The 23228-nt window shown below is 50.3% G+C and overlaps 1 protein-coding gene across 1 annotated transcript; it reads right to left on the reverse strand.

Moving 5' to 3' along the window:
* Nucleotides 1-18697: 18697 nt before the first annotated feature.
* On the reverse strand, nucleotides 18698-21510 carry LOC101778039 (putative wall-associated receptor kinase-like 16). Its single transcript, XM_004953091.3, has 3 exons — nucleotides 20450-21510; nucleotides 20142-20312; nucleotides 18698-20022 (listed from the first exon to the last, which is right to left on the reverse strand). Exons 1-3 carry the CDS (start codon nucleotides 21378-21380, stop codon nucleotides 18833-18835), a joined length of 2292 nt encoding a protein of 763 aa, XP_004953148.1. The 5' UTR covers nucleotides 21381-21510; the 3' UTR covers nucleotides 18698-18832.
* Between the last annotated feature and the right edge of the window lie 1718 nt (nucleotides 21511-23228).

The raw sequence follows: 23228 nt of genomic DNA on the forward strand, positions 1-23228 counted from the left end.
CTATAATGCGGAATCGGTCAGTAGCTTCTACTTCGCTTCAGGGTGAATGCGCCAGATTCCCAATCGGCAATCCTTTGCCGATAAGAAATCGGCCGATCAGGAAGGTGGACTAAGGTGGGCCTGTATGGGCTTGGAAAGATGGAGGGATAAGGTGGAGTTCAGCCCACGAAGCGTGGGATAATTAGTTTAGCACGGATTGTGCTTGTAGATATTTGTTTTCTGTTTGAATTAGAGATAGAGTTCTAGTCGGTTAAGAAGATCATTTGTACGGGGCTATAAATAGCTACCTGTGTAAATCTGTAAGAAGGACAATCAATCAATACAACAAGTTACTTTATTCTTCGTAATTACTTTCGAGCAGGCGACTTCGCCGTCACTTTTCCTTCTCACGAGTTCGTGCGGGTTGGCAGGGCTGCATCATCTTGATCTCCGGCCGATTCTGTAAGTTCCGTTTATCGGGTAATATCTAAGCTTTAACTTCTGGCGCATCGCTGTTGTTTCGTTTAGATTTATTCATCAGTTATCGATATCGACTAGATTCATAGGTTTTTACCTGTTTTCCTAGTTTTTATCACCAATTATCCCGCTAGGAATCGGTAGTATCGGCTTTCATTACTTTCTGTTGTTAGATCCATTCGTTGCCGATCAGATCTTTTCCTAGTGCTGTTATTACGCGCTTTGTACCGATTACTTTAGTATTTTTCTGTCTACAAAGCTACAGGGATCGTGTTGTCTCATAACCGATTCCATCATCACAGTGAATCGGCCGGTCTGCCGATAAGCTCTCTCGATCGGAAACTTAGCCGATCGTAGTTTCTGAATTTGACACGTGTTCTTCCTTGCCAATCAACAGGTCAGATTGGCTGGCACGCCGCGCGAACCGCACCAGGGCATTCACCCGAACAGGAGCTAAGCAGATTCTCCCGGGTCGTGTGTCGGTCGCTGGGATTCGGTTGACCGATTTCTAGCGCCAACAAGTATCAACATTTGTACCTCCAAATTAATTTATTAGGAAAGTATACTTAATGCTCAATCTGATGATACTTATTATACATCATAAATAGTAGTACATTTTTAATAAATTTTAGTCAAACTTTGACTCCTCGAGAAGTGAGATGCGCGTTTATTTTGGGAAGGATGGAGTATCGTCCGCAACTAACAGTTCGTCTCAACTTCACCAGAGGTTTTGTGAGACTGTGACACTACACATATACTCCCTCTAAAAAGAAAGTCGTTTTGGACAAGGTTTGGGTCAAACATTGGGAATATAAATCATGAATAACTTTTAAGTGGTTGAGTTTGGAAATGTGAAAGCCATATAAATAGATTTGTCTTGAAAAATACTTTCATAAAAATATACATATATCACTTTTTGATAAATAATTTTATAAGAACAAGGAGTCAAAGTAATGCTTTGGAGACCGTGTCGCTGTCCAAAACGACTTCCTTTTCCTATACGGAGGGAGTATGCATGTAAGGCCTCATTCAATGGTTTGCGTAAGAGTTAGCTCATAAAATATTTTCTCATATTTTAATAGGAGAGAGAAGAATTATCTCTTAATTAAAAGATAGTCTCGTACATGCACTTCAAAATTACGTGAAGATGACATGTAAGATCATTCATATCATGAGCTATATGCTAAAAGTCAGCTATGTGCTAAAAGTCAGATACTAACTCGTACCGCTGGAGGTCTAATGGCACGTATTGCTCTGCTAGCTGAGGAGTACATGCTTGTGCTGCACTGCAGCTGCTGCGTGCTGGGACGATGATGTATGCCTAGCCCACGCCACATGGATCCGTACAGATTTTTGTCGTAAAAAATCGAGCTGCTTTAATTTGTTGTTTATTGAACTCATTTCTGGTGTCATGTCCATTTCCGTGGCAGATGTTGCTCCGACACTGTTGCAGCTTGCTGCTGATTGTTTGTATATTGATGAAGCGCGTGTAATTGTCGTGCATCATGCTGTATACCAACTCCAAGCAGCTCACAGCCCAGCCGGCTCATGGGCGTGTTTGGATCCTCGAGCTAAGTTCTTATCATATCAAATGTTCGGATGCTAATTAGAATGACTAAACATAAATTAAATATAAAACTAATTGTAGAAATCTTGGGCTAATTCGCGAGACGAATCTATTAAGCCTAATTAATCCATCATTAGCAAATGGTTCCTGTAGCACCACATTGTTAAATCATGGACTAATTAGGCTTAATAGATTTGTTTCACGAATTAGCCTCCATATGTGCAATTAGTTTTATAATTACCTTATATTTAATACTCTTAATTAGTATCACACAGAGCTAAAGTTTAGCCTAGTATCCAAACGGCTATCATCTCTATCAAGTACAAACGGCTATCACCTCTATCAAGTACTCCAGCGTTGAACAGCCAAATCCATTCAGTCAGACAAAACAGTCATAACTCTAACGTTGGTATTCTGACAGGCACGAGCTAAACAGGTCTATTATGCTCTAGCACTCCCTTATGCTTATGCTCTTCAGAATGCTGGAGGATGGATGACATATGCGGCCCGGATGCGGATCAGAAGCAGTCTGACTTGGCCATCTCCGATCTGGCCGAGAGCCAGATGCTTCGAGGACGCCGGAGTCCCGCCGCTGCTTAGCGCCGGAGGTCAAGCTCAGGAGCTGCTCGCTCCGGCAGTGCATCCGTGGTGCTATGCGGGAAACGAAATGGCTGGGCCGAGCAACGCCTTGACTCCTGCGTGCCGCCGCCTTGGGCCGAGCCTTGCCGGCGAACGCGTTCCCAGGACTTTGGACCGCCATGTCTGCGGCGAGCCATGCTAGCGCATCGTCGACAGCGATTGTTGTGGCTCGATCGATGCCTGTGCGGAGGACAAGGACGAAGAGAGTCAACGTATTGACGCGAAGGCCACCATGGCGCACGCACTGCAAGTGAATGTTCCAAGTTTGTATGCATTTCTTCGTATTCCCTGTTGGTTCTTTACACTGCAGCCAGAATCTTAGGCCCCGTATTCCCTAGTCCATTCATGAACCAAACAGAGCATCCAGGGTTTGTCACATTTTGAACTGGACTAGGCATTTTTTGCACGGTTTACCTGCACAAGGAATTGAACCTGGTTAATTATGCACACATCCGGAGCAATAGAAGCAGGATGAGTTCTTCGGACCACTGAAGCAGGCGCACTGACGAACCATGTCACATCCTGCAGGTGTAGACAATCAGTAGATCACTGGCGACCACGCTCGCGTTCGTACCCGAGGCGCAGTAGTCCGAGGTGCGCCTGCCCAGTCAGCGCGGGCACAACCGCGGCGTGGCCCGGACACGGCGAGCGGTGCCCGCCTCCGGCGTCCGGTCGTATCTGCGGGAGCAGAGATACTGCTGGCGCAAGCTGTTGAGCCAGGGATTGGCCTCACGATCTCCGCCGGGACCAAGGGCGGCAATGACGGCAGCGGCCAGCGGCGGCGGACAGCGCCGGACGGAAGCCGAGCCGAATCAGGGGTGCAAAGTGGGCCCACACCATGGTTTTCTGACTGCTGGGAGCAAGGGTACGAAGGCGGGTAGCTGCTGGAACGCGGCCGCGCTCTGGCGGGCCGGGGCACCAAGCAGAGGAAGCGCTTGTACCCACGTCGGGGCCTTACCGTCCACCCCTCGAGTCACTGCGGGCCGTTCGATCGCACACGCGCGGCCCGGATGCGGCGCGGTCGGAGCCTGACTCGGTCGCTTCCGATCTCGGGAGCCACATGGCGGAGGCCGGAGGTCGGGTGGCGCTGGCGCCCCGACGACTCTGCTAGCTCACTGTTATCTCTGCTACTTCTAGCTGACCTGTGCTGTTTCCGGCGCGCACCTCATTCGTTGAACGCTTCGTGGGGTTCAGGTTCAGGGGTTGTTTCTCTGTTTGAGAGTATGCATCAATCCTGCTGACGCGATTGGAGATGCCTAGACATTGATCGTTCGATCTCTGCCACTGTCGATGCGGGCAAGAGATACGAAAGCGATAGCAGACGACAGGGACTCGTGAACAATGCGATCTCTCGAAGAAAATATATTCTGAAAAAAGATCCTGCCGGCGAAGTGGCAAAACGACTACCGGGGATGATGCGTATGCATTACATTATACAATTAGTTTACAGACAGCGTCCTGCTGCTTGCCAAAATCTGTCGATTCCATCGTGCGATTTCAAGACTACACGAGGCATGCAAAAAAGAAAAGGAAAAAAAGGAAGAAAAAAAAAAGGAGTCTACAAAATGGCCACGAGGCCCACGAGCATTCCAAACATGGTACAACCGTCTAAAATATTTGTTGCTTTAGATGCACGTAGGCTTGACTATTTACGACGCGACGTTTCCCAACATACCAGCTCTGCCGTCGGTCCTCGTCCTCCTCGTAGGACCACGGCCAAGCTGCTAACCAAATCCATTTTAGACGTAATAAACAAATCCAAAGCAACTTCCAACTTTCCAATAAACAAGCAATTTTACACACCTGATCCCTTTAAATTTCCTTTATTTCAACGGAGTTAATTAATTGCGTGCATTGCACTCGGCCCGATGACATACACATCTCTGCAGGTGTGTGATCCTGATCTCGGGTAACAGCTCGACCTCGCTAGTGCACAAACTGTTGTTGGTCTTGTAAGAAACCGACATTCCGGACCAGCAGGAGATTGACAAGATGGACTACCTTGTAGAACATGACACTCCACGAACGACGAGTCCGGAGACTCCCGGGACATGTCACGATCGATCTCCAGGAAACGTCGCTCCCCCTGATGAACAGTGCGGTCAGAGCGATGGATCGCGCGCGCGCGCGAGAGAGAGAGTCAAGTCAGATGACCCAATCCCCGGACAACATGTCAGGCTTATCCAACCAGAGGATTTCCCGGGATGGTGCGTGTGAAGAAGGGACGGGATGGAACGCCAATAATAGGCCCGCGATTACCAGTGGGCCGTGGGTCCTGCCGATGATGATGGAGGAGCATTGCTTCGTTCTCGCTGGGCGCGGCGCCAACCAGATCGCACGGCGTGACGGCGAGACGGAGCCCCATCTGGACCAGGTGCGGATGGCCCTCATCGCCCCGGCCGGCCCATGCGCTGGAGCGCGTCTTTCAGGTTCGGTCGCAGGAGCATGCAGCCCCCCACCAGCCCAGAGGCCGCAGAGCACTGTACCAGCGGCGGCGGTCGTGGACGGGACCGGGCCGGCGCGGCGTTGCCCCCCACCGACCGCCGGTACTGTCGGCAAGGCCTGTCACGCTCCGATTAGAGTTTTAGGTGGTCGTGAGCGTGATCGGAATGCAGCAGCGTGCACCAGTCCTTTCGCTGCGAGAGGACCGGGACCAGCTCCCTGACTCCCTCCACCCAGCCGACGGGACTCGCATGTAAAGTAAAACTACTGGTGGCGCTTTTGTTGCTAAGCGTGTTTACTGTAACGGGAGACTGCGGTGCTTGCATTGCATAGACTCCTGGCCTCCTTGGTGTGATTGGCGTTCGAGACCAGCCAGAACGTGTCCTCCTAGGACATGCAAATCCGATCCTCTATGGATTAGTCTGCTTGAGCCCATGAACACAAAAATTGCATAACATAGAAAAGTTGTAGCCAATAAACACAAAAATCCTCGTTGTCGTCACCCTGGGTATCACATTGGCATGGAGTAGGGCTGAGGTCCGAGCCATTACCACTGACATAAAAGGAGGACGCCGCAACATCTACAGATTCATTTGATGTGGCGTAGGTCCACGATGGGGATGGTCTCAGGACTGTCTCTGTTGCCATCACATTGAGGAAGGTTTGACGATATCACTACTAATAGTTGGAGGAGGGAGGGGAGGAGGCAATGACACATGCTCTTGGAGGGAGGGGAGGAGGCATCGCCAGCTTTTGAATATAGGGAAGGAAGCAGTGCTGCCACCAGCACTTGGAGGGACAGGAGTAGGGGCCACCGGTTGTTGAAGAGAGGAGAGGAGACGGGTGGGGAAGTACGGGCTGATTGGTGGTTGTATTTGGTAGATGTGGGACTTAGTCGGTAATAAACCAAGGGGAGAGTGAAAGTCTATTATATACGTTGGGTTTGAGGTATATGTGATAATGAGCCTTTTTGATAGTATTTCAGTTTTCTCTGTTAATTTACCTAAGGGTACAAACCAAAATAATCAGAATTTATTTGGTTATAAATAACTTGAAAATACGAATGAAAACTATGATTATGATCTTAAGTATTTTAGTTTGATCTTCAATCATCGGTAAATTATGCCCACTCCTTGAGTGTCATCATCAAGATTTACTATGCCAATGCAATCAGTGAAAATCTACCACAACTCATGCATTATTCAATCTATAATAGGGTCGCAGGGACACTTTAACCCCAAATGTCATTTTGGTTGGGTGGTTAAGGTGAGCTTATCCCTCTATTCTTGTTCTTTCTTTTGTACTCTTGCAAACTCATGCATTATTCAATCTATAATAGGGTCGCAGGGACACTTTAACCCCAAATGTCATTTTGGTTGGGTGGTTAAGGTGAGCTTATCCCTCTATTCTTGTTCTTTCTTTTGTACTCTTGATATTTGTACTCTTGATAGTAGCTCTAAAGGTGGATCATTGGTATGGAAAAGGGGATCAAATGTAACTATATAGAAGTGCATCAAAATATAGCATCGCTGCCCTACATCAAGCATATGCCACCGTCCTTCTACACCAAACCAACGCAACTGTAAGGACGACACGGGCAACCTCTCCGGATACCACAAGTCTACAATGAACTTTGCTTCATGGCTAGCCTCAGTAGGCACGTGGACTTTAGCTAGAGCCCAATAGCTTCCCCGATCCTCATTCTCCAAAGAAGCTGAAAAACCGAGAACATCTAATTCCTAGCTCATTTATGTTTTGGTGTCTTTAGAAATAGACCTAATCATCATGCTTATGTTTTGGTGTCTGTAGATTCGGGAAATCTAACCAACAAACTGCTTGTTTTGAGGAGCTCCAACACTCAACTTTTAGGCAGCCAATGGACACCACGCATCACTTGGGATATGAAGTTTCGACTCCAACAAGTCTCAGCAGGCAACCTATGATTTTGGATCTAGGGTTCAGGGGTGTTTTTTGGGAGTGAAGGTTTTAACGGAGAATTGTAGTCTTAGAATGGCAACAAAAGTGGTAGGCATGAGGTAGGGTGGTGAGGTGATGGTGGCCATCGGCTGCAGGAGGTGGAGGCCGTTTGGGCGGGGTAGGGGTGGAGGAGTCACTACTCAGAATTGTTAGCATGGGGGATAGGGAGGGGGTTGAAGATGAGGGAGACTGGTGGGTTGAGGGAGTCACACCGCGCATGAACTCGTAAACTCAGGGTGCGTTTGGTAGCCTGGGCTGCCTCAGCCGAGCCCGTGAGCCAAGCTCCAGCCAGAAGGGCCAGGCCCATGGGGTGCAGAAATGTTGATTGGCAAATCTGCACTCCATAATGCTGGCTGGGCTGGGAGGGTGTTTGTTAGGGTGGGCCGTCAGTGGACCCTCCCTAACTAACCCAAAATACCATCTAAAGATGGTGTCTGGTAGCCTGCACAGGGGAGATGTTCCCTCACCACACACAGGCGCTAGTGAAGGTTACCCCTCCTCCTCAGGCACCCAGAAACATACTGAAGAAATGATGTACACTTAAACTGAATTAATTCACAACTAAATAGGGAGGTCAACAGTACAAATGTGAACAAGATTTATAGAAGAACGTATTTACATCAACTTCAGAAGGTAATTAGCGTCCAACATAACATAATTAGGACCTTTCTTACATGACAGTTACAAGCAAATTGGAGCAGGAACATAACAAAGGACAATAGTCACTTGCAAATGCCAACATGGATTAAACACCACACAAGGAGAACCACAACGATAGCAAAATTGAAATCAAAGCATGTCCACCAAACCATGAATCTATAATGTAAACAACAAATTGATCAGGATTGAGCAAAAAATGACAACCAATTTATGAGAATTGCATAAAACCAGCTCATCATCACCTCAAAATGGCTCAAGCTAGTAAGCATAAGAACCTGAGCAGGTTCCCATGTACCTTAGCAGTAGGCAACATCTCCAAGCCCCATTGCCAAATGAAAAGCGTCAACATGGGTAACATAACCAAAATCAAGTTAGTGAAATCAGATAAGAGTGAACAAAAGCCTCAGACATAACCCATTTGGTCAGTCATCATTGGCTACAAAATCATGCATGGCTCAAATCAAGTGTAGTACTTGCCTAACAAATAGGATAGATGCAGGAGTTGCCTCCTAGTGAGGCAGTAAGAGGAACCCCTTACCGCATCACTAGGAGCTAACACCAACTAGGGTCCTAAGGGGTGCGTTTGGTAGCCAGTGTGAGCATCCTCATTATCATCGCCATCCATAGAAACAATACTACTTTAAAGCAAATCAACAAGGCATGAGCATAAGAGATAAGTGGGTTCTTATTTAGGCTCAGCTCAAGTGCAGATGCATGCACCAAGGAGCTACCTAATAGTGAGGCAGTCAAGGCAAGGTATACCTTGTTTGCCTTAGTATGTAGGCAACATCTTGCAGCATGCATGCTACCACCTTTACATCATCACCAAGAATTACATGGAGGCATCAGAGAGGGTTGCCTTTGCCATATTGAGAGGCACTACTCGCCAAGCTCGAGTGGATGTTGCTCAAATCACCATATGGCAACTTGACCAAGGTCCACATCGAGCTTGGGGAATACAACCTACCAAGCACACTCGCAAGTTTGTCATCATCCGCATACATTACAGTAAAACTTTAAGAGCAAATACAAAAAAATAGAAGCCTCACCATAATGAAAGCATTTGCTTCATCAATCTGACATCCTGCCTCAAACACTTGTATTCAAACAACTGCAGTTCGATCACAAAAAGCGATAAGGTCAGATCCACATCTAACTGGGTTAGAGCAAAAAAATTTAGGCTCATCATCCCCAAACAAGCAGACATAACAAAAAAGCAGCCAATATGAGTTTGCCTCAATACAAGTGCATCAGACATGGAAAGAAGTATGTTGGACCTCATATTGGAAATTAAATCTCCACCTAATATCATACAGATATGTGGAGTCAAAAGTGGCACGAAAAGAGCAGAAAGAAAGAGTATAATAGAGGTAAAAAAATCTTACAGACACCAAACAAAGAACAGCTTGAAGAACAACCAGAATAGAAGTGTCACTTCATCATTGTTCTACCCATTACTAATCATCATAGGCCAAAGAATAGGAAAACAAATTAAACATGGTAGCAAATTAAACAACATCTTAAAGAACAACAAATTAAATAGCAAGTTAAAGAACAATAAATTAAACATGTTTGCAAATTAAACATCATCTTAAAGATCAGCAAAATAAACAGCAAGTTAAAGAACAACAGGAACATGCTAGCATATGAAACAACAAGTTAAAGCAGAGCAAAAACAAGTCAACAGGGCAACAAATTAGGTAAAGTATAAACATTCATACATGGCATCACATCACAGGCATATAGCAGTACTAGATCCATCATATTACAATACTTACTTACCATACAGTTCCTTAGCAAATAGTTAGTAGCAATGTTCTTAACCTTACCATGCTACCATAAAACTTAATTAGTAATTAGCCACCTCCCATGGAAACTAAAAAACCACCACAAAGGTCAGGTGCAAGTGAGGCTACACCCTAATAGTTCAAACCTACGTATATAGAGATCTGTGCAAAAGAAGGGAGTGGTGAGGGATGGTGTGGCGGAACACCTGTGATTAACTTAGCTAAAGCACATTTAAGTCGCCTGATATGCAACCATATGCTTTAATTAAGTTAACTCGACGATCCGTCGGATTTAATCCGATAAAACCACTTTACAGGACCGGGTTAGCATATCTCACACGAAGGTGAGTGGTTCCAGAGAAAACAACAGATCATCCAAGTTAAACAAGTACATTAAGTTCACAACACCGGTTCAGAAATACCAAAATTTTACAGAGTTCATGCAGCAGAAAAAGATAAACAGAACAGCGAAAACTAGCGTCGGGTCAGATGTCCCTGATGAGGCCGATCAGGACATCAATGATCCCTCTCCTCGCCGTCTGAGGAGGGATCCCACTCGACCGTCCACCCAGGAGGAAGCTGGGGAGGTCAAGTGTCAACAGCAGCACATTCAGAAGCTTCAAGTTCACCTGAAAGAGATACCACAAGCAAGGCTGAGCTACTAAGCTCAACAAGACTTAATCGACCAGTGGGAAAACTACTCCACCAACTTCTAGACATGCAAGGCTCTTTGGCTGAGGGGTTTGTTTTGCCAAAAGCGACAACAATAGGTCCTTACTTTCAATATTTTAGCTCCGATTCTAAGTTCATTAACCAGTCTATATTTGCAACTTATGCTAAATAACCATAGTTTCCAAACAATATATATAGAACAAGCATCAAGTTCATAGCATCATGATGTTCCATTTTACTCAGTGTAGCATAGCGATCAAGCAGTCTCAAACTGTGAGAGGCAGACGAATCGATTCGAGTTTCTTAACCATGCATGGCAAACTTAATCTCACGACATCCGCACACCACCGAGGGTCGCTTCTTGTGTCGGCCATCCCCATCAATCCCCTGACCCGTGTCGGGCACTCTTCTCTTGGTGCAATGTTCCACAGACCCGGCCTCTACCATTCTGTGACCACACTTGCCACCACATGCGGCCGCAGGGGAAAACTCCGTTCCAGAGACAGTGGATCGAACCGCTCACGTCCAGGTTCAATCAAGTACTAGGCTTCCCCATCCCATACTAGGTATGAAATTAGTACTTTCAAACACTTGATCACGAACACTATCACATCTCGATCTTAGTCCAAATTTTAAGTAGACAGACGGGGCAATCCACCGACCACCAAAAGAGTTCACAAGGCCCTGCCCCGTCCACTGTCCTTATAGTTGTAACAAAAAGGAGAACAAGCAACTCCTATAACTCGCGAGTGACAGGGAATCACTCGAATTTTACCGAGTCCTATTACGCATTGCAACTACTCGGGCTTATCAGGCTAGTGTTCAGGTCAAGGGAACTAAGTCATGCATCTATGGTTTCAAACAACTCCTATAACGTAAATGCGCATACATACAAAAGAAGGCATGCGCAAGTTTATAAATGTTGGGTTATGCTCCGGGGCTTGCCTTCGATCGGGGTGGAAGCAAACTAATCTTCGGCGCACTCGGCTTCAGCTCCTGCAGTCGGCAGCTCAGCTACCGCTCCGTCTTCTGGCACTGGGTGCAGCTCGTAGGTGCCATCAGCGAGATTTAGTTCTACACGGAATGCAATGCAGGTGTTAAACACTTAGACAGTTATTTTAACAACACTTGCAAGCTTAAGCTCAGAAACTTGTAGCAGACTACAGGAAAGGTGTGGAATCCTAAGCTTCTATTGATAGAGAACAAGGTAAAAGAGTCGGATCGGGAAAAACTTATGATCTGACCCTCAGACATAAGGAATAACTGCACCGGGGTCCTCAAACTTAATGCAAAGAAGTCTCCGAAATTTTACACAGATACCCTTGGTCAAAAGAAAAAGGTTACAGCCAAGCCCTCGGGCGAGGCGGACAAGGGTAGGCGAAACAGACAGGGTCGGGCGAGACGGAAAAGGGTCGGACGAACTAGAAAGGGGTCGGGCGAGACGGAAAAGGGGTCGGCAGCTTACCTTCAAGCCTACTGATGAAGTCTTGGGGTCGGGAAGGAACAGACTCAGGCGGAAAGACTTAAGGCGCTAAGGCTTGGGCGGTGGTGAGATTCGGCGGTGCTCCGACGGCGGCGGTGCTTCTTGTGGACAACAAGTAAGCTCTAGCACCGTGCAGAGGACACAAGCGGCTGGTGGGTTTGGAAAGGCGGGTGTTGCGCGGAGAGGGGGAAGTTCCTCAAGAGCTTATGCGACAGCGCTTGAGTGCAAACCGAGGAAGGTGCAGCAAGGTAACGATGGCGAAGGGAACTCCGGTAGAGGCTTTGGTACTCCCTTTTATAGTTGCGCGGAAGAGAAGGAATCCGGGCAGCGCAAGGATCAGGTCGAAGGGGATGGAGTGCTCTGCTGTGGCAGCGATTGGGCGACGCCTCTATTGGCCGGCGAAGCGGAGCTTCGAGAATAGGGTCTTTGGTCATTGGGCACCGAATACAGAGCTTATGTAGGCGCGGTTTTGCCGGAAGGAAAGGATTGGGGAGGGCGAGCGCGGGTCTAGTCGCGTCCAGCGCCGGATTGGGGGTGGCGGCTCGGCTAGCATGCGGTAGGAAGGAAGGAAGTGGCACTGCAGGCGAGGGTGCTGCAGGCGAGGTGACCGGGCGAGCGGCGACGCGAGCAGGCGCAGACCAGCGGCTTTGCCGGGGCACGCTACTGGTGAAGCGGGAAAAGGAGTTGTCACTGCTGGAGCAGTGGTTGGCGAAGGCGGCATCGTCGCGGGACGCGCGCGTGGGCAGCGCGACTGAGGGGCGACGGAAAAGCCAGAAGGCATTGGGACGCGCAGCCGAGGATCCGAGCGAGAAGATGTGTGCGGGAGGCGAGGCGGTCTAGCGCAGCAGCGGCCCATCCTTGGTCGCAGCAGCGACAGGGCGCCTGGCACGACCGACGAGATTGCAGGCGAGATGAGACGAGGCGGAAAGGGCTGCAGGGAGCTTTTACACGTGATTGGGAAGGAAGGTGCGCTGATCCATCTTGTCGCGTCCGACGACTGGGCGAGGCGGCGCTCGTCGGTGAGGTCAAGCCACGCGGCGGCGGGACTCTGAAATAGGGCGCACGCTTGCTCTGGCGCTCCTGATCCAAGAGATCCGTGGGATCTGTTTCTGGGTCCACCTCCAGTCTCTGGTTCTCCCAATGCTCCAAAGTTCATAAGACACTGGTTTCGGGACTTGGAGAAAAACTGAGGTCCGCTAGGCGTCAAGGGTCGGGATTGAGTCGAACTGCAGATTTGGGAATTTGTCTCAAGACTAAGCTCAGCTGATTAAACCTGAGTCATTACAGATGGAGACTTGCTCAACTGTTTTCCCTGAGCTAGAAGGCACTAACAGCTACCACATGACTACTAGTAGTGCTTGTCGACCCAAGTCCTGAGCCAGAGGGTGCGGTGGTTGTCCCCATCTGGACAAATGCATTGCCCTGGGACTTGTTGTTCAAGAGGTGGCTAAAAGCAACGATCAGGACCTTCTCGGAGAAGCCAGGGGTCAGCATCACAGCATTGTACAGGTCAGGGTACACCTGCTTAGGCCCAGTCTCCCTCAATGTAGCTGCCATATTGTTCACAGCATCGTTCATGTTGGTAAGGATAAGTACCTTCTCCTCGAACATGGCAGCTCTCTTCCTCTTGCTCCCAGTGCAGCATGCAGGGCCCTTGGAACTCTCCCCGGAGCCAGCAGGCTTGTTGACCGTCTTTAGGTCCATCTGCTACTCAGTCGAAGTCAGGTCAATTAGCTACCGCTTGTCCACCTTTTTCTCAGCTGTGTCCCCAAACCTAGAGAACACACCCAATGCTTCACCAAAACCCATGGCCCAGTGGCTTGTTGCCATGCCCCCTCTAAAGATGATCTCCATCTGGGCGTGGTGCTCAATGGGCTTGTTGAGCAGCTCTGTGTCCTTAGGATGATCTTGCAAAACAGAAGACCAACAACAAATTGGGTTAGAACTTAGCAATGGAAAATGAGGACAATTATTGAAAAAAAATAGACTGCATAATATGGCACTAACCTTGCAGTGGCCCAGGTAGTGCTCCTGCTCAAGAGTGATGCTACAGGTGTCACCATCCCAAAGAGCACCACTGAGGTCCCTCAGCTTGCACACCCTCCCTCACCACTGCCGCCACTTATGCAGGTGGTTGTGCACTTGAGTGGCGGTGACATGCTCCCAAGTCCAGTCCTGCAGCGCATTTGCCACCTTGTTCATATGCACCTCCTTGAAACCCTTCTCAGGTCTCACACCAGTGCCAATCATCTCACACATGCGATGCAGCACAAACCCAAAGGTGGCAGTGATCCACCTCATAGGAGGACGAGGAAGACCACCACCAACACCACCCTGTCCCTGAGCACCACCACCACCAGCAGCATCCCAAGTCCCGCAGGATCACCACCACCAACAATAACAACACCACCAAGGACCTGAGCAACAGCACCAACACCACCAGCAGCACCTACACCACCAACACCAGCAGCCTGACCCAGGCATAAGGCAGTAGCACCAGCACCATGACCAGCAAGTAGCTGACCAGCACTACCAAACCCAGTAGGAGTAGAAACAACGAACACGTCCTCCTTAGCTATTGGCCTAGGTAACCAATAACAGAGATCACAGCACACATCGTTAAATACCAGACACATGCTAGGTTAGGTCATTGCAGCCAGCATCACATAACAATCACACCATGGTTCCTTACAATTTCACTAAAGCAAACAAGACACTGCACCCCAGAAGACCCCTTTTTCTGCCACATAACCAAAGCCCACTCATCCCTCTGAACACCCTAGGCCCTAGCTTCCTGTGACATGGCTGCATGAGTGGGTGCAGGCTGTTATTGTGAGGCTAGTGGGGAGGAATCCTCCTCTGGGACAACTTCATCTACCCCAAACCCTGAGATCCAATTATGTAGAATACAACAAGCAATGACAACCTTAACTTTGGAGGGGTATGGATGGTAAGGCAAAACAGAAGACCAACAACAAATTGAGGTAGAACTGGTGCAGGTAACAAGTTGGGTGGACAATGTACCTTGTGGCACCCTCAGTCCATCATCCTGCTCTAACGCATCAGCTAGGATCAGCGCATCATGAGTTGATCCTTCCCATCCAGCAAGGATATAGGTGAACCTCATGTCGAAATCAACAGTAGCAAGCACATTCTATGTTGTGCTGCTCTTACGACCTCTAAAAGTAGCATGCATCTTAAATGGCATTGTAGCAAGAATGTGGGTGCCATCAATAGCTCCAATGCAGTCGTCCTAGGACAATTAGCATGCATGCATCAGTGTACGATGTATTATGTAAATATTAGCACACAATACAAACTACCCAAGTACCTTGGAGTATGGGTTCCATCTTTGGCTCCTAAGGATTTTAGGATGGGTGGCAGCATAAGGGGATGTGATCATCTCAACCCCAGCTCCCCAACTGCATAAAACACCTGTGCAAAGTACCTACTCACAGTCTATGGATCTCCTAAAGGTGTGATGGACCACCCTAAATCTCCGGTTGTGTCCCACGATGTGGAGGAACATGGCAACCTGTTCCTCAACACTCGTGCGTGTGTTGTCGTCTAGGAGGTGCCTCTCCCTAAACAGGTTAACCAACTGAAAGAAAGGAGCTTTATGCATCCTTAGTATGCTTACAGACTCAACATTTGTGTAGTTATAGATATTATCTAGGTTTGCCTGCCTCTCAGCATCAACCACTGCCCTAGGAACCCAAATAGAAATGTCTTCCTCATCTGAATCAAACTTGCCCCTCCTAAACCTACCGTACAGAAATGCAACGCATACAATAACAGGAGCAACAGCTTGGGAAGCCATCCTGTCACGGTACTCATGCAAGTCCATCTACATCATTGCATGAAAATAAAAAAAATAGAACTTGTTTATTGAAATGGAACTGAAGACATCCAACAGTGTGGCAGTATACACAAGCATGGCAACAAAGGGATCATTGCCTTGGCTACTACCAAAGTAGCCTCCCAGAGACTCCTCCTGAACACATCATCGTCCAATAACCATCCAACAAACAAGTCCACAGGTATTGCTGCCTTGGCTGCTACCAAAGTAGCCTCCCAGAGGCTCCTCCTCAACACATCATCAACCAAATATAGGCAACTGTCGTTGTCAAGATTTGCGGATCAAGACTTAGACTAGTAAATTTCTTTTATGCGCGTAAGGCTTCAGATGGTGGTGTGGGAGACACGGGTTTAGACTGGTTCGGGCAAGAGAAGCCCTACGTCCAGTATCGAGGATGCTCGTATTGCCCACGCGGGGTTCTGTAGTAGGGGTTACAGATCGACGAGAGAGGGACTGGTCCCAAGTCTCTTTCGTGCTTGTGCTCTCAAGGAGAGTAGTAATGTGCTGTGGCTTGTGCGAGAAGAGAACCGATGCCTCTCTCCGGCTCCTGGTGCCTCCTTTTATATTGTAAGGGAGCGGTCGGAGTTACAGCTGAGACCGGACGATGAGGGCAGTAAGAGTTTAAACGTAGTACGGTAAAAATACGGCAAGAAGGGAGGAACCAAGTTCCTAGGCGCCCGGCGCCTTCGCCGGCCCCTGACGAGCGCCGGCATGCATGCAGGAGAAGGAGGGCGGCCGTGCGCCAACTGTCGTCGCGCCCTACAGATAGCCTCTTCGGTGTCCGTAGGCATCGGGTTATGATGAAGGCGTTTCGTCGTCACTTCGGTGTCCGTTGGGAAGGACGGCGGATGCCACCGTCCTGATGATGGATTCTGGAGAGAGGACGTCACATCCCCGCTGCTGGGCGCACGGGACCCGAGGGCGCGCGGGGCCCGAGGACGGGCGAGTCTTCCCTCTGCTCCGGTCGGCGCAGGCCATGAGTACCCTGCGGCGAATGGAAGGGAGCCGCTAGCACTGTAGCTTGTACAGTGTGGTCGTGCATGGGTACTTGCAGCGGGTTACGTGAGGAGCGCGGTCATCCTTCTCCCTGCCAGGCTTGCGGCGCATTTATGACGAGGTCGACAAGGGGGACCCACGGGATCGTTACCTTGTCCATCCGGTCCGCACCCGAGGGGGATGTCCATCCTGGGGGCCCTAGTGAGTCCGACCCCTATGCTCGGGGTCGGACGAGGCGGAACCTTGTGGCGAGGGGTCAGGCGCTCCCGACCCCGAGACTGCGGTCGGGCGAGGTGGAGCCTCGTGGCGGGAGGTCGGACGTTCCCGACCCTGGGAACGCTCTCGGGGTCGCCTCGCGGCGGGAGGTCGGACGCTCTCGACCCCGAGACTACGGTCGGGCGAGGCGGAGCCTCGTGGCGGGAGGTCGGACGTTCCCGACCCCGGGACCGCGGTCAGGCGAGGCGGAGTCTGGCTCATGTTGGGCTTGATGGTGAGTTTGTTTATCCTGGATGGACCTGGGCCTTCGTGTTTGTTCCTTTAAGCGGTATCTAGGAGATCGTTAATATTTCTCCCCAACAGCAGCATACAAGTAAACATAACCAACAGGTATCATTGTCATGGCTGCTACGAAAAGTAGCCTCCCGGAGGCTCCTCCTCAACATCATCCCACAAAGAAAATCCCACAATAGCATCATTGCCACGGCTGCTACTCAAGGTAGCTTCCCAGAGGATCAATAGACATCACACAACAACTATATTAGCCACAGGCGGGCTCCTCCTCGGCAACACAAACCCACATTAGAGACAGTTTCATGGCAACAACTCCACCACCACGCGGTAACTCCATATGAATTGTAAATAAGTTCTTGAATGGACTGTAAATAACAAGTGAACGCATAGACAGAACAGTTCATCAAGGGCGCATGTAGATTCAGCGAGGATACCTCACTAAACGCACAAATAATCCTAAATGTTAGATTCCCTCCGCGGGAACCCTAACCCTTCACGCATGTAACCGGATTCCATCTAACAGATCATAAAAGATAGAGCAACAATAGCGAGACTCCAACGTAGGAGACCTAACCCCTTCGCAATGAACAACAATCCCAACCCTAACTAGAACAGAAGCGTAGATCGAAGCCATACCTCCGCGAAGATGAAGACGACCGTCCTGGGGAATATGAGGAATAGGGGTGTGCCGGTGGAGGACCCGAGGGATGATTCGAACAGCAAGTAGACAAGGCAGATCTGCTCGGTGGAGAGGAAGAAGCAGGTCACACTAGGGACGAAGATGTTGCTCAAGTGGCCGGGGACGAAGAGGTAGCAGATCTTCTCGGTGATGAAGATGAAGCATGGATCCAGGGCTCGTTGCTAACGGAGACCCGGCGCTCGCCGGTGAAGAAGTACCCGCGGCCGCCGGTGTAGGTGACTACGGACGCCTCCGGATCGGGAGCCCCACCACCAGACGCGCCGTCGCCTCCAAGTCGCCGGGATGAGAGGAGAGAAGTGGAGGAGTCGAGTGCAAAAGGGAGACAGGAGAGAGGAGTAGATGAGTCGGTGTAGGCGGCACGTCTGCGGGGAAAGAGGCGACGCGGCCAGGCAGCCACCGCTTTATACCGGTGGGAGGTAACCCTAGCCGGCCCAATTTGTGGTGCCAAAGGCCGGCTCGTCTCCCGACTTCCCTCCGCGTGTAGCAAAATGTGCTCGCGCGAGCCTACACTACGTGAAACAGTCGGCTTTTGAGTTACACGCGATGTAGGCTGGCGGGCCATTTTTGCACCGCGCGAGCATGGCTTGGGAGGTCAACCAGGCAAGCAAACACAGCTGGTTGCACTTGCTGGGCTTGGCCCAACCTCTGTCCGGGCTACCAAATACGCCCTCGTAGCCATGGAGAAAGGGTGGTCAAAGTCGCACCAAATGGAGGGAAAGGGGTTAGAGATAAAACTGAAAAGAAAATCCGAATGTTGGATGGCTTAGAAACGTAACGTGTTTCTTTTGATGTTGAAAAAAAACTCTGATATTAATGATTTTTTTCTAAAATATAATGTGTTCTAGTTTCTTCTAGGTTAAAATTCTGTAGTTTCGACCAAGTTTAAAAAAAATACATCAGCATTTGTAGTCTCAAGTTAGTTTATTAAATCTATATATTGTGATATACCTTGATGACACTGCGTTCATTTCGTATCGTGTATATTAGTACACTTTTTATATAATTGGTCAATATTTAATAAAGTTTGAATTAGAACAAAATTAAATCATCATGCATTCTCAAGCATTTTGGAACCAAATGACCACTAACGTGGAGATCTAATTCCAATATATGCCGTATCAGTAAAACTGATGTTCCGATTGCTACTAAGCTCAATTTCAGACGCCGTGCTCGGCGATCCACCGAGCAATGCCAGAATCTCCTCGGAGTTCTGCCGTCCCCAGGGGTGCTGTGCCAGCCTGCTCAGGCTGGCGAGCTCTTGCGCGACCTGCCTCATCGACGGCCTCTTGTTGCCGTCCATCTCCAGGCACTGCTTCGCGAGCTCCGCCACCTGCTCGAGCAGCTCGAGGCCGTGCTCGCTCTTCACCTGCTCGTCCAGTATCTCCTCGAGCCGGTCCTCGCCCAGCACCAGCAGGAACTGCGACGAGAGGTACTTCTCCTCCTCGAGCTCCTCCAGGTTGAGCGCTTTCCGGCACGTGAGGAGCTCCAGCAGGACCACGCCGAAGCTGTACACGTCGCTCCTGTCCGTGAGTCTGCACGTCCTCATGTACTCGGGGTCCAGGTACCCGCAGGTCCCCTGCACGAAGGTCACGAGCTGGGCCTCGTCCGTCGGCGCCACCGTCGAGGCCCCGAAGTCGGAGACCTTGGCGGTGTAGTCCTCGTCGAGGAGGATGTTGGAGGTCTTCACGTCGCCGTGGATGATGGGAGGGGACGCCCACGAGTGCAGGTACGAGAGCGCCTCGGCGGCCTGGTGCGCGATCTTGAGGCGGAGCGAGAACGGGATGCGCGGCGCGTCGTCGTCGCCGCGCCGGCCGTGGATGAGCCGGTACAGGGTGCCGTTGGGGATGTACTTGTACACCAGCATGGGCACCTCGACCTCGAGGCAGCAGCCGTAGAGCTTGACGATGTTCCGGTGGTTGATCTGGGATAGGATCAGCATCTCCTTGCCGAACTCCTTCTTCTGGCGCTCGTTGGCGAGCCGGCACTTCTTGATCGCCACGGTCTCGCCGTCCTTGGTGGTGCCACGGTACACGGTGCCGTTGCCGCCCTTGCCGATGACGTTGCGCTCGTCGAACTTGTTGGTGGCCACCTCGAGCTCCTCCTCGGTGAAGAGCGTGAAGGCGAGGCCCTGCCTCGACTTCATCTCCTCGAACAGCAGGAGGCCGCCATGCTGCTTGAAGTACTCGCGCTTGATCTTGGCCAGCCGCCTCTTCTCGTGGATCATGTAGAGGCAGGTCGCCGTGACGATCAGCACGACGCCGCCGCTGGTGACACCTTCGGAAAGTGACAGAAACAAGAAAGGGTCAGTGGAAATGTTGGCCATTTCATCATCCGTGGTGGTTGGATCCTCTGTTTCGCTGGAGATAAGAAGATGGAGACGTGTGCTTGCTTACCAATGGCGATCTGCCATCCAATTTGGGTCTTCTTGTCCTCGCACGTCCCATTGTAGGCGTTGCCCGTCGTCTTGTCGGGGCATGCGCAGTGGAATGATCCGTCAGTGTTGACGCAAGTTCCAAGAACAGAGCACGGGTACCTGAATCTTGAATCTTCGCACTCGTTAATATCTGCAAGAGCAAATGCAAATGGGGGAAAAAGAAAAGGTTATATCCGCACTAGTACACTTGTACATGCTTTGACTGCGTAGGACTATGATACAACGAGAAGACAAGGTGGGAGGAGAAGAGAGAGAGCTCAAGCTCACCGTGGCAGCCGTCGAGCAGGTAGGGGTTGCCGTCGTATCCGGCGGAGCAGTTGCAGAGGTATCCTCGGCCCTTGCCGTACTTGGAGTCGACGCACTCGCTGTTGGCGCTGACGCAGGCGTACGCCGACGCGTTCCGCTTGGCCTCCTCGCACGTCTTGTTCCCGATGGCCCAGTCGAGCACGACGGGCACCTGGCCGCCGTTCTCCGCCAAGAACGCGTCCGTGGTGACGTACCTGGTGTGGAAGTCGAAGGCGGCGGCCTCGACGAGCACGGCGTAGCTGCAGGGGCTGAAGCTGGCGATCCCGGAGGTGTTGAACTTCTCCTCGAAGGAGACCTGGTAGCCGTTGAGGCCGCTCGGGATGGCGGTCTGGCAGCACCCGACGCCGGCGCAGGAGCCATCGGCCAGCCGCGCCACGCCGGGGCACATGGCCATGCAACCCGTCATGTACCTGGACGTGTCGGAGGTGTCGTTGAGCGACCGGAAGTAGGCGAGCGAGTTGCAGCCGATGACGGTGAAGCGGTTCAGCGCGTCGTTGATGCGGAAGTTGGTGATGGACATGTTGTACCACCAGTTGCTCTGGCCGTTCATCGCCGCCGTCGTGGAGTTGTAGCACCAGGGGTTGATGATGCTGTAGATCCGGAGCTGGCCGAGGCGCACCGACATGTCAAGCACCTCGATCTGGTAGTTGTAGAGACGGAGCCGGCCGTCGGCGGTGCGGTTGCAGCTGAGCACGAACGTCCAGTCCCCCGTCTCGAGGTGGCACCCGGCGCCGACGCCGAACGGGTACGGGATGTCGATGTCGCCGCAGCGTCGCAGGCATGTCGGGCTCGGCTGCATCGCCGCTGCCTCCGCAGCCGGCGGCGGCCACGCCGTGAGGGCAACCAGAGCTGCGATCAGCGCGAGGATCATCGTGTCTCTCGCACTCATCATCAACTGGCCTCTCGCGGCGGCGTGATTAGGTGGTATGGCCTGGCCGGGCGCGCGGGTAACCTGTGGTGATTACTGATTAGGTGGCTCGATTATGTGAACTAATCGAGGATTTAATCAGGCCGCGCTGGGGTTAATCTGAAGAGATCAAATCGCTAATGTTTTCGGCTTGGCTCTCGCGCAGCGCAGGTTGACTTCACTACGCGACGCCGACTGGTCCGTGTGAAATTTCAAAGGAGCAGCCGAGCAGCCTCTCCTTTCCCGACGTGGCGTTGCGGTGGTTGATGCACGTTGATCTTCAGGCTCAAGATACACACATGAGTGGGGGCATCGACAGCGATTGATCGATCGCTCGATCTTACTCCTCTAAAGTGAAACGACTGTTCATCGTTCATCTCATTTGACGTATGAACAGAATAATGGAGGCATATCGCGTACTTGGGAAACATTCCAAGACGAAAGCAATAGTAGTGCCATCCTATTCAGCTAGTCGAACTGTTCCCTAAACTTTCAAGGGTGGCTCCTTGTTTGTTTGTTTTCCAGAGCTTAGTCAAAATATCACGATGAAGAAGCTTAATAAAATTGCAAATTTGGAGGTCATTAATTTCAGAATGTAATAAAAAGAAAAGAGTAAAAAGCATAGACGGTCCCTGAACTTATCACAAGGTGTCATCCAGATCCCTAAACTCTTAAAATACATTTTCGGATCCCCAAACTTGTCTCGAAATGTTCAAAATTCATTTTTAAATCTCTAAACTTGTCTTAGATGTTATCGGGTCCAACTCTCAAAATGCATTTTTAAATCTCAAAACATCACTCCGCAAACCTACGTGATGCTTAAAACGTGCATATAGTACAATTTCACCCCTTAGAAGTTAGAACGTGAAGGCATTCCACGATGGTGTTTATCTTCATTTGCCTTAGCGCCTAGTCAACTGCAAAGAAAGTTGGAGGAAGAACGGTTCATCGGCGGCATGGGGGGTAAGTCTCTGCTACCGTCTGAACATGATAACCGATTTGATCCGCCGATATTTCCCCACACGTCGCCGATCTACTGCACCCCCCAGCTGCTTCTCCGAAAGCGTTTTGACTGTAACCGCGGCAAATTTTAAATCTGGAATTCACTGAGTTCGACAGGGACGTCCAAGCAACCGTTGAATCGGACGTGTAAAAAACGGCTGCCCGAGAAGTTCAGCAGCTCTAGACTACTTTTACTAGCCTGTCAAAATAGGGTTGTTTTGCGGGAAGCAAATCCTGTGTCAAACTGAAGGAAGCTGCACCGGCACGTCACCTTGTATCATTGCCACCGGCCACCGCCGTCTGAACTCTGGAGCCAAACAAAGATCACTTATCCTGAAAAATCCAAGGCCATCATAGCCCGTTGTGCCATCGATCACCAAACAAAGAGCAACCGTTTCAAAAGGGTATTGTGTGTCAGGCGACGACGGTTTCTTGAGGCACACGTGGGCGCTCGCCGTGACGTCCTCGGTGTCTGACTTGTCAGTGTCTTGGGCCAGCAGAGTAGTAGCAGCTCCTCAGCAACTTTGACATCGGAACATCCATGTCCAGATCGCTGTAAAAAGGAAAACGAAAATAGCGGTGGGGGAAAAAGAGCTCGGAGGCAAACGGCGGCGGGAGGTGAAGAAGAAAATGGGGAAATCGGCAGTCGCGTAAATAGAATTGGGCCGGCAGCCCTTGCTGGGCGTGTGCGTTCTCTCACACGGCCCGCACGCAGCAGCGAAGGAAGCTTGAGATGAAAGGGTTTAGGCCCATTCTTTTAGTAGTAGGGGTGCGAATTGCTGCGATAAATTGTAATGGCCAAAACTGGCTGCAGCACAGCCGGGCAGCCCA

This window comes from Setaria italica, chromosome I (genome assembly GCF_000263155.2).
Source record: "Setaria italica strain Yugu1 chromosome I, Setaria_italica_v2.0, whole genome shotgun sequence".
NCBI lineage: Eukaryota > Viridiplantae > Streptophyta > Magnoliopsida > Poales > Poaceae > Setaria > Setaria italica.

Bases quoted from the DNA above. Each gene is read 5' to 3' on its own strand.
- LOC101778039 (XM_004953091.3), bottom strand. From the start codon at position 21,380: ATGATGAGTGCGAGAGACACGATGATCCTCGCGCTGATCGCAGCTCTG. The intron at 20,313-20,449 runs GTGAGCTTGAGC...TTGCTCTTGCAG, and splicing joins CCTGCTCGACGGCTGCCACG to ATATTAACGAGTGCGAAGAT. The intron at 20,023-20,141 runs GTAAGCAAGCAC...CACTTTCCGAAG, and splicing joins TGGATGGCAGATCGCCATTG to GTGTCACCAGCGGCGGCGTC.